The sequence below is a fragment of the Achroia grisella genome, unplaced genomic scaffold (assembly GCF_030625045.1).
Source record: "Achroia grisella isolate CSIRO2021 unplaced genomic scaffold, CSIRO_AGI_Agris_v1 utg540, whole genome shotgun sequence".
NCBI lineage: Eukaryota > Metazoa > Arthropoda > Insecta > Lepidoptera > Pyralidae > Achroia > Achroia grisella.
The window spans coordinates 2,920,548-2,932,005 of record NW_026712925.1 but is presented as its reverse complement, the minus strand read 5'-3'; the positions used below and the strand labels follow the sequence as shown (position 1 = coordinate 2,932,005).

At 32.2% G+C, this 11,458-nt stretch overlaps 3 protein-coding genes across 3 annotated transcripts in view; 2 read left to right on the top strand and 1 right to left on the bottom strand.

Annotated features, from left to right (window-relative positions):
• The first annotated feature begins 707 nt into the window (after nt 1-707).
• LOC131847717 (H/ACA ribonucleoprotein complex subunit 3) lies at nt 708-1,835 on the top strand. The gene is made up of 3 exons (XM_059197355.1): nt 708-936; nt 1,025-1,067; nt 1,641-1,835. Exons 1-3 carry the CDS (start codon nt 883-885, stop codon nt 1,736-1,738), a joined length of 195 nt encoding a protein of 64 aa, XP_059053338.1. The 5' UTR covers nt 708-882; the 3' UTR covers nt 1,739-1,835.
• Nucleotides 1,836-4,402: 2,567 nt separating this feature from the next.
• Nucleotides 4,403-9,442, top strand: LOC131847781 (anaphase-promoting complex subunit 2). The gene has a single exon (XM_059197429.1). The coding sequence runs from the start codon at nt 4,503-4,505 to the stop codon at nt 6,819-6,821; it is 2,319 nt and encodes a 772-aa protein (XP_059053412.1). The 5' UTR covers nt 4,403-4,502; the 3' UTR covers nt 6,822-9,442.
• Nucleotides 9,340-11,458, bottom strand: part of LOC131847783 (probable Rho GTPase-activating protein CG5521) — a 36,770-nt gene continuing 34,651 nt past the window's right edge. The window contains exons 32-34 of the mRNA XM_059197432.1: nt 11,281-11,439; nt 10,761-11,022; nt 9,340-10,392 (exon numbers count right to left, since the gene is read on the bottom strand). Coding sequence (XP_059053415.1) covers nt 10,124-10,392; nt 10,761-11,022; nt 11,281-11,439 — 690 coding nt within the window. The 3' untranslated portion in view covers nt 9,340-10,123. The remainder of the gene's footprint in view (nt 10,393-10,760; nt 11,023-11,280; nt 11,440-11,458) is intronic.

Genomic DNA, 11,458 nt, shown 5'->3' with positions numbered 1-11,458 from the left:
CCAATATCCTAACGGATGCTACTATGGGTTAAGGTCAAGGTCACAGACTAATAGGAATAGCAGAAGTCAGGGTAAAGGTCTGAAGGCTTTACTAGTGTTGCAGCAAGTTTGAAAAGAACATCCAGACAGAAGTCGTGTTAAAAACTCTATGTACCTAAACTTATTCGCAACGCAAGTCGATTAGGGCACACAGAACCACCTCACCAACATTATACAGTGTAATTAATTTTATGTTACTAAAATAAAAAAAAATAGAATCTCAATTTTCTAGCCAAAAAATGAAATGAAATCTTGATTCAATACTATGTATAAAAAAAGTTTTTATTGGCAAATTCCGCAATACTTAAAAGAGTCTATTTTACAAGTGTACAAGGTTGTAAGACATTGTAACCTCCGGAAATTTTTAGATAAATATAGTCTGAAGCAAAGATCATTTAAATATGCAATCAGATATACCTAATAGTAATTTATTTTGAGTGATTTACATTCTTTTTTATATTAGGAACGTTAGTAAGGTACCATAACTTCACCTATATATTATATGATATAAACTAATAGAAATCGGTCAAAATACTACTAATATGTACTTTGTGACTATGAAGTACGTGGTTAGTCAAATTGAGCAGTAACCGAGATTTTTGACTAATTCGTATGAGGGCCAATTATTTTAAGGATGACAACCCTGCTACGTCGTCTGTGGTTACGTAGCTCGTACAAAAGCTTAGGATTCTGTGCCGAGCACTGTTTGTGTTTATTTGTAACTCTTGAGTAGTATATTCTTTGATTTGTAATGTGCTTACACTTGTTTCATGAATACTTGTAATTTTTCATTAAGTACTGTTTGTTAATTTATTCGTACAACTTAACTACACCGTTATCAAAATGTATTTAAGATATTATTTAAACGAAAATGGTGATAGGCAATATACGTTATCTGTAAGTGTTTGGAATGGTTTCCTAACCTAAAATAACTACTTGCCTGTATTTTAACAATGATTTATTTTTCGCATAATGTTGTTTACAGACCATTGATCCACATGGAAAACCTACTTTATCAGCACATCCGGGTATGTACCTTAACATATATTTTAGTTTAAAGGGGCGACCATGGAAAGGTACCCCACCTGTTTCATATGTGCACATGCATGGCGCGCAACCAGTGGAAGTTAATGAGATTGCATTAAGTTAGGTAATCTAGCCTATGTTGACAAAGCACCAGAAATTGAGTACAATAGTTTCTTGAGAAAACTCTTGAAAGTTGTTCTGATTAAGTACCATGCCTGCATTAATAATAGCAGTATTCAGATATATATATTAAATAATTAAACTTGTCTTGAATAATTGTAGTATGAATGGCAATACAAATAGGGCAACTGACCAGGCCTAATTTTATAGAATCTTCCTTCTATAATGCACTGATTGCATATACTGTTAGCAATGTCTAGTGCACTTTTTCAACATTCACTAAAAATACATTTGTGATGTAATTATTTCCATTTTACATAAATTGCTTTGTAGGCCTGCTTGCTACTGGATTCATATAAAATTCAATTAATACATACCATCTAGGTTGATCATTGTATTAGTTCTAGTTCCTATATGTTATGTTATTGATTTATGGTTTTGTTATTATGTTTCAGCTCGTTTCTCCCCAGAAGATAAATATTCAAGACAAAGAATAACAATTAAGAAGAGATTTGGACTATTACTAACACAGCAACCTGAGCCTATTCATTAATATTATAAGTAATTGTTGTTTTTTCACAGAAAACTAATAATATACAGATTTCAAGATGATGTGATAAAAGAATGTATTTAATTTAAACCACCTCATGTTAGAAATATCTAATTTAATAATCTAAATTATTAATAGTCTTGAATAATATATATTGAATTACTTAGTATAATATTAGTTTCTATTTCTGACATCATGTATTCTTGATGGACACAGAAAATAGTAGCCTGTATCATCACATTAAATTGAATAAATATTGGTAAAAGCCTGACACGAAAATGTATATACTTGAAATACTATGAAAATATATAATACTTTAGAATTTGCAAATAATTTTTATGTTGGGGTTCTCAAAAAGGTATATACCATATTATTACCAATAGAATTTTGTGATTTTATAATATGTGTGATACTACATTTAATGCAACAACCTGAAGATAGATTTGAACAACTAGATTATTATGGAAAAATATAATTAGTATGAAGGGTACCACGGGTGTCACTTTACATGTCATGTCTGTCCTGTGGGCTAATTATGTAACACGATATGAAATTGTTTCTGTTGAAGTTGTGATGCAATATGAAATCATTTCAATTTAAAAAATGCGATCAAGTAAGGTCGAATGACCGCAACATAAATCATTTCTATCGATAAAACACTACTATGAAGTTGCAGCGGAATATTGTTAATCCGACCAATTTAAAAAGTCAGTACATTAGATAGCTTATACCTTTAGAGGGATACATTTTAATTTATTGGGTTGTTACACTAGTTGGTTGATTTGAAACAATTTTTATTGCGTTCAAAAATTACAAAATATACTGCAGCGTTCACTTGTTCTTTTATTTTAATTTTATTAATAGACATTTAATAAAATAAAATAAAGAAAGTCTATTCTATTCTAATGAAAAAATAAGGTTAATAATTTTGAATATAAAAGCATATTTTATACAAACTATTTATAATCATTAATAATATTAATCTAACCTACAAATTAAATTTTCTTTTCTGCTATAGATACCTAGGTAAGTACGTAGGTATCCATATAAATTTAAAATGATATGGGCACATCTTTTTAAATTTGTACATAATTGTTTTAAACAAATAAATTTATTTACTTTAAACAAATCACAGAGCATCATAAACGTTGTATTCCGTTCACAGAGCACCGTATTCATTGAAATAGTTTTTTAATTATATTAATATCATAATCAACCCTAATTTTATATTAAACATTTACTCTAGTTAATACAACATTCTATGTGATTTGGGACGAAAATAAAATATCGAATTGGCAACACTGATGTCGTGTTGTGAGTCGTGACAATTTTCCCATTTTAATGAATTTAAAACCTTTTCACGACTTTCTACGTAATATTTAATATAATAAAAATATATGTAATACTGAAAATTACCAAAACAAGATAAATAATGCTGCTAATGCTGATATTTTAAAGATTGTAACCAAAAGAAACACCTTCTAAATTGTTTCTCATAATGTAAAAACCGTTTCAATTCCACGCTGTCATTTCGGCAAAATAGCGATTACGTGACGTTGCAACGAGGTTACTAAATCGACATTCGATAGAAATAATTTTTATCGATATGTAAAGTTGCGTTTACGTTGCAATGCTAGTTGACAGCGTCAAATGGCGTCTATATGATCGCATTATTGACAATGACGTCATTTTCACTACGTTACATGCGAAAATCGTTGCGAACGAAGTTACATAATTAGTTGGTCCTGATAATTTATATGCTTACCTATCATTCAATAAAGTATCAAATTACTTGTTGAATACAAGTTGACATACATACAGTTCCATAAAATATCATACTTATATGTAAAATACTGTAAAAAAATACCATATGAAGTTCATAAAATAAAATTTTGTAATAATTCATTATATCCTTGATTAATCTCGTATTCTTCTTTCTATGAACCTAGTTCGGAGTAGTACCTGCGTTAAAAATTTAAATCTTATCGTATGGCCGACATGGTTGGTGCCATAATTACTGAAATAACATACTATACCAAGGTTGATTGACTGACTGATTTAAACAAAATGAATAATGAATGTCTCTGTTCGTGAAAATTCCGTTGGAAAATATAGTAGTTAATTGTTTACTTTCAAAAGCTCTTGCCATGCCTTTATACCTTTACTACCGGAATTTCATAAAAAATTACCATATACATATGTAGTGATCGGTAAACCGGCTATTTTACAGGACTTGGTCAAAATTAATCAAGTGGTATATAGTCAGTTTAATATATGTATCGAAAAGTATATACCTATCTAATATGTTAAATCAAAGGATTCAAATTGGAGGCCATGCAATAGTACCTGCAATTCCAATCCATCGACATGCGTAAGTTTCATTTAAAAATTGTTAAAAATTGTACTTGTCATGAGTAGCGAGCGGAGGCATCGTCGTGCTGTAACCACATTCTCTAGCGAACTTATTGCGATATATCTGCTAGCAAATTAGCAAGATACTAACAGTTGCTAGTAGTCTAGCGGTCAACATTCGAAATATTTGAAATCCTTTGTACGAGGAAAAAGAAAATTGGCGATTTGTCAAAGTTGTCATTCATTACGCAGTCTCATACCTATGCAGAAATACAGAGACTTCAATATGTTTATGTCAGTCTATATCATCTACGATAAACATAACCCTCTCTAAATTTATTTTTTTTCTTTCTTTTAGAAGATATTAATTTCTAAGTTTGAATTAAATATTTAGTATAATATATTGTATACTAAAATGTCATGTAAATCTGGAGATCTGAAGGTTTATTGGAATAAAATAAATTACGCTTTCCCTATTCTCAGCGATTCAATCTCCAGTGACTGTACAGATGCTGAATATGAAAACATTCAACAAATAATTGTCGGTTTGGGCATTCAGGTCAGAATACGTGACCTTATACTTGTTCACATTGAGAAATATCTCCGGCAGCATATAGCACCTCCTTTTTGGTCTAAATTTGTAAAAGTTGAAGAGGAGATCAAGGGTTTTCAATTGTTCAAATCTGCTGTAAACGATTTATATGAGGCGGTATCTAAATTTTATGATATGCTACGGCGACTAACTATTCTAAATAGTAGCTGTGGAGATAACAAACCTATATTTGGTGAAAAATATGTTATACTTGGTTTTAAACAATTAGTGCGGGCAACCCTTCTGTCACAACTCCCTTTAGATTACCAAGTCATCATAAACTACTTCTACAAAGTATCTTTTAACGTGTTTGATAACGAGTATGAAAATTCTGATATGGGGGAAGATGTAATGTGTTCTGGCTGTTGGAATGAATACTCTGATTGTAATTGTGCTTACATTGTTAAAGTTTTTCATGACACTAATAGGAAGTTGATGGAACTCAATTTATTGGAGAGACTAACAGGTCAAGTATTAACAAATTTTATTCAATTAAGAATTGAATCTCAAATACAAAAACTGTGTGATGGAACATTTGATGTATCACACATAAGTTTCTTAGAAAATTGGCTTGACACTACTGTTATGTCCTGGTTAACAAGAATATATTGTGCAGGGTCCTCAAAACCTCCCCCTGATGACAAAAATATTCAAAACGCTATTGCAAAGTTTAAACAAAAGCTTAGCCATTATTTATACCATAGTTATGGTAAACTGAGAATTGACCAGCTCTTTAACATTATTATTGATTATCCAGATTCACAACCTGCAGTGGATGATATTAAATTATGTTTAGAGAAAACTGATTTACGGCCAACTCTTTGTAGGAAGTTGCAAGTAGCTTTAGAAACAAGACTGTTACACCATGGTGTAAATACAACTGATATACTGACTGCTTATGTGTCAACCATAAGAGCATTGCGTCATCTGGATCCATCAGGAGTCATACTAGATACTGTCACAAAGCCTGTACGCAGTTACTTGAGGAACAGAGAAGATACTGTACGCAGTGTAGTAAGTAGTCTCACTGAGGATGGTGCCAGTAGTGAATTAGCTGAAGAACTCACTAAATTTGCAGCAGAAACTGATGGAGAATGTGACAAAGATGAAGCATGGGATGAGTGGAATCCTGATCCAGTAGATGCAGATCCTAAAGTCAGTGCTAGTGATAGAAAGGCAGGTGATATAATTTCAATGTTGGTCAATGTATATGGTAGCAAGGAGTTATTTGTCAATGAATACCGAACATTATTAGCTGATAGACTATTAGCACAGAGTGTTATTAACACAGATAAGGAAATAAGGTATTTAGAACTATTAAAACTGAGATTTGGAGAGTCACAATTACACTTTTGTGAAGTAATGCTCAAAGATATATCTGATTCCAAACGTATTAATGCACTAATACAACAAGATAAAGAATTTGAAGCTGCAAATAAGTTTACTTCAAATGCCATGATTTTATCAGCACAATTCTGGCCACCTTTCAAAGATGAAACTTTAGAGTTGCCTGAGGAAATAAAAAATCATTTCAAAACATATACTAAATCATATGAAGCACTAAAAGGAAATAGAACCCTAGATTGGAAACCACATCTTGGTAATGTCAATATAGAAATTGAAATAGGGAACAAAAAATTAGATTTAACAGTTTCTCCTTTCAATGCTACTTTAATTATGCATTTTGAAACTAAACCAGAGTGGTCACTAGATGATCTTCATCAAGTAATGAAAGTACCTGTCACTATATTAAGAAGAAAAATAACATATTGGCAGTCAATGGGCTTAATTTCAGAGAAGTGTACAGATGTATATGTTTTGGTAGATGGTTCCGATGCAGGCAAAACAGATGTTGCTACAAATCAAGTTCAAGATATGATTTGTGAAGATGATGAAGCAGAAAGTGCCATGGCTTCAGCACATGATCAGAGAGAGAGGGACCTTCAAGTGTTCTGGTCTTACATATTTGCGATGTTGACTAATTTGAATTCATTGCCACTAGATCGTATTCATCAAATGCTAAAAATGTTTGCTCCAGGAACTGAATGCAGTCTTCAGGAACTAAGACAATTTTTAGATACAAAAGTACGATCTCATCAGCTTGTTTTACAAGTTGGTATGTATATGTTGCCCAAATCATAAATAAATATATGATGTATTGTAAGATTGAAAATAAAAATATAAAAAAGTTTCAACAACTTTATTTTTATCCTGCTATACTTAATATAAAAAATTTGGTTACATTACATAATGTCTGTGGGTTAATATCCAGTTTATAAATTAATAAAGCGACAAATTTCTTGTTAAGCTATTATTTTGATCAACAACTATTTATAAATTAACATTATATTAATTAAGGATCCACCACATTATTTAATATTATTATATTAATAATTTAATACTTAGTGATCTCATTATCTATAAGTTTACGAATCTTGTGTCAGTCTTAGTATCTATAAAATACTGATTAAATGAAAAGTTTTTTCCAAGAAATATGAGTTAATACAATTATGGTTTTGAAACAAATACAGTATATTCGAAAATATCATGGAATGCATAAAAATAATTAACAGCAAAATTATAATGCATACAGTGTTATAAAGTAAATGCAAAATATTTTTTTAAGTATGTAAAAGAAGTACTACTAATTTATAATTATATGCAATTTTTATTTTTTGTTGCTAATATATACCTACATAATAACAGCATGGAATGTAGATTTATATAGAATTTCGTTTCTTAAGCACCATTTATTATTTAGTGGCAATGTAATGCAGATATTATAACTTTTTGTGTTCTCACAGATTTTACTACTTTGCATAAAAATGTTGCATCATTACATTAGTAATATTAAACATAGTGATTACAAAATATAAATTCATTAAAGATAGTGACAATACTGATAAATTAAATATAGCGCGATTTATGTGTGTGTAAATAATACACAGGGGGTTTACAGTATAAATTCAACTATTACAGTTAAAGCTCTACAACTAGTTTACATATTTACAGAAACCATTGGTGAAATGTTAAATATGAATACAAAACCAATTACTTAATATATTATTGGTACAAAGTATATTTTTTATAATATTGTAAAGACACAATGTACTAAAATTAAATAAGAGATAATAGGCATTAATCTTGTATATTATTTAAAAAGTTTGTTTTTATCAAACTTTAACATAGCATAAACATTTTAAATGCAAGACTAAAAAAAAAGCTTAAAAATAATTAAGTACATATTTTAATCATTAAGTTTACAGTCCTATTACTAGGAATCTCTCATTGGACGAATTAATTAACAAATCAATGTAATTGTACACAAATCTCAACAATACACATGAAACAAAAATTATGAACATTTATTTTAACCTAAGAAACAGAAATATATACTCTTGTACTCAAGATATAATACATAATAATTAAAGCAATAATTTCCAATTGTTAATCTTTAGATGTTTGTACTAAAGCAAGATCAAGCTACAGGTTACAAATATATTGTGTTAATAAGTACAGATCATTGATTATAAATTATATTGTATAAACCTACAAATTTATTATTTATAAATCCATGTATATTTTTATAAATATAATATTTATACAGTTTGCCACTCTCAAAATTTGGCTGACTCTGGTATAGTTTTAAAAATTAAAGATTATACGAGGGTTGCTCATTGAAGAGAGGTGACTGTCAAAGATATAGAAGTATTCTCTGTACTTCATATTTTATAGTGAGTGAATACTTCACATTGTACTAACCATAACATAGATCAAGTATTTATATGGGATTATCCTGTTATCAGTACTACTTTTATTACAGTAGGTGTAAGTGATATAGATTTTCATAACCTTTATATACATCATACATATCATAATTAAGTATGTAGGTAAAATATTAATTTTAATATATAATACAACACATGAACAGTTCGCTGTACATAATTGCCAACTTAATATTTAAATAAATATTGAACTTCAAGCAATTTGAAGACTGTCAACAATTTAATAAATTATTCTTGATAGATAAATGAAATGGAATTTCGTACTTCGTTATATTATTTCATACTCGTTATTGAAAAAAAAATTATATTTAAATGATGAAGTAGTAAGAATACATAATGTTAGTCTTACCTTCCATTTCCAATAAGTGATAAGAGTCTATTAGAAGATAGCAAAGCACTTCATTAATACTAATAGTACTATGGTATAGATATAGAGAGAGCGGATTTTCTTGTAAGGAGTAAACTCCGGAACCTCGAGTGATTTGAGAAATTCATACACTGTTTTAGTGTGTGAGAGAAGTTATATATGTTAACATACACAAAACTCACAAAGTTATGAGCACCCAGGCGAAACAATTACATATATATATATTTATGTGATTGCGATGTCATCTGTAGCGCTATCGATTTATTTTGTTGCGTAAGTAGCGTGGCGTAATTCAATTTTCTTACTGCAAATATTTAGCAGCAGTAGACATAACCATTCTTATTTTTTACATATACACTTATTTTTATTAAAGACATGTCATTTTACTATTATCAATAAATTATAATTCAACTATCAACTTAGGCCTTTTTATTCTTACGTGACATATTTCAATAGGACTGATATTGTAGTGTAACAGGTAATTAAAAGTAATAAAAACTGAGATGTCTTATCTAGGTTCTAGCGCATACGAAGATAATAGGTACATTAGGTTAATGGGACAATATAATACTTTTTGGTTGCCATCGCAACTTGATATGGCACGTGTATAATGCAAATATTATTTTTCCACAGAAAGATAATATTTGCATTATACACGTGCTATAAAAAAGGCGTGGCATAGTAGGCAGATTGGGTTTTTTAAAGCGGTCGCCATAACCTTTTTTTACTTCATGCCTATTCGCCAATAATAATTGGATATCCAATAAATGTAATGTATTTATCAGCAATTGGTCTCCGACTAATATAATGCTGTAGTTTACTTCCGCGAATACAAAGAAGAATTACATTAATAGTTTAATTACATCTTTACATTTAATAGATTTTAGGTATTTTTCAATTTTTTTTAGAATTCGTATTTTATTTGTCGAATATATAAATATTATACTACTCCTTGTTATTATTGCTATGTAATCCAAACAATTGTATAAAGTTGTATAAATGCAAACAAATAACTTGTCCACGATTTTATTACTGCGAAGTGCTAAGTAATTTACGTATTCATATAAATTAAAATGCTTTTCACAAAAATAAACCCGCCAATGATGACCAAATTAGTAAACATGCTCCGTGTAACACATATTCTCCGAAAATAATTATTCAGTTTATTAAAAATTTTATCCCCGTTTCCGTCGCGTACTAATTGCATTACAATTGGAATTTTGTATTTTGTGGAATTTTGTATATCTGCCTGCAACTTTATTTATTCGGCGGGTGGTATAATATGGAGGAGTTCACCGGTTGCGGCGCGGAGCGGGCGCGGGGGGCGTGGCTGTAGGCGGGGCGGGCGCGGGGGCGGGGCCGGACACGTGCGGGGCCAGCGGCGGCTGCTGCGTCACGTGGGGCGGCGCGGTGGCGGGCCCGGCGAGGGTCGCGGGCGGCCGTTTGAACGGCCCGAGCCGCTTGGCCGGCCGCGGGGACACCGAGTGATTGTCGGCCGCCGCGCCCCACGTGCTCGCGCCGTGGTCCAACAACGCCGCCGCTAACCGACCGCTCCCTTGCTCTGTACCGTAAACACAAATTTATATTGACTGTAATTTTACTTTATTTTATATTTTATTACAAGTCAGAGAATATAATTGATATACCGTTTACTTCACAGAACAATCCAATGTCAAAATTAAAGAATTATAATTTACGCTGGATTAATTTAATTAAATTTTATCAGTAGGTAACTGAATATAAAAAAAAAAAAAAACGGGTTTTTAATATTGTGATAATTATGGAGACAAGTATTTTTTTCCTTTAAAACAATATCAATCAACAAAGAGAATCAAAGATCTCAATCAAAGAGAAAAAAAGAATCAAAATCAACAAGAAAAAAATATTATTCATATTTGATTTAGCAGGATTATTGGGCCGTAGACGTACCTGCGTGTGCGGCTTGGACGGCGGTCGCGGGCGCAGGCACGGGTTCGCGCACGCGCTCGACGAAGTGCTCGAAGGTGGCGGGGTGCGTGTGCGCGTGCACGAGCGCGTGAAGCGCCCGCGCGCGCTCGGTGTAGGCGTGCTGGTAGAGCGGCATGGTGGCGCGCACGGCCCGCCCGCCCGCCGCCGCCGCGCCGCGGGCCAGCGCCGCCGCGCACTCCACGCGGACCACCATCTCCTCCCACACCGGCCCGAACACACCCACCTGCACAACGCCCTTATCATCATACCCTTGCCAATGCCTTTGGCCCGCATTGCTTTAATTTCAATTTAGCGTTAAAGGAACACTTTATAATAAGTTTTTTTTTATTTGACTAAATATAACGTATTTCCTTTTCTATGAGACATGAGGTCATAATTCGTGAATCTTGATTTAGCTACTAAAGTACAAATCTCATTTTATATTGTTTTTAACAATGTTCATTAACTGAAATCTATAGAAGCGGTGGTCAGTGTTACTAACATCTGGTTTCCTGGAGACGGTGCAGCGCAGCATGCCGCCAGGTAGTGGGTACAGCACGATGAGTACGTCGCAGAACTGCGTGGGCAGCGTGTCGCGCTTGTACGGTCGCCAGTGCTCGCTCCACACCACGTGCACCTCGTCGTTGCCCAGATGCCGGGTCTATAACAGGAATACCAAT

Bases quoted from the DNA above. Each gene is read 5' to 3' on its own strand.
- LOC131847717 (XM_059197355.1), top strand. From the start codon at position 883: ATGTATTTAAGATATTATTTAAACGAAAATGGTGATAGGCAATATACG. The intron at 937-1,024 runs GTAAGTGTTTGG...TGTTGTTTACAG, and splicing joins ATAGGCAATATACGTTATCT to ACCATTGATCCACATGGAAA. The intron at 1,068-1,640 runs GTATGTACCTTA...ATTATGTTTCAG, and splicing joins TACTTTATCAGCACATCCGG to CTCGTTTCTCCCCAGAAGAT.
- LOC131847781 (XM_059197429.1), top strand. From the start codon at position 4,503: ATGTCATGTAAATCTGGAGATCTGAAGGTTTATTGGAATAAAATAAAT.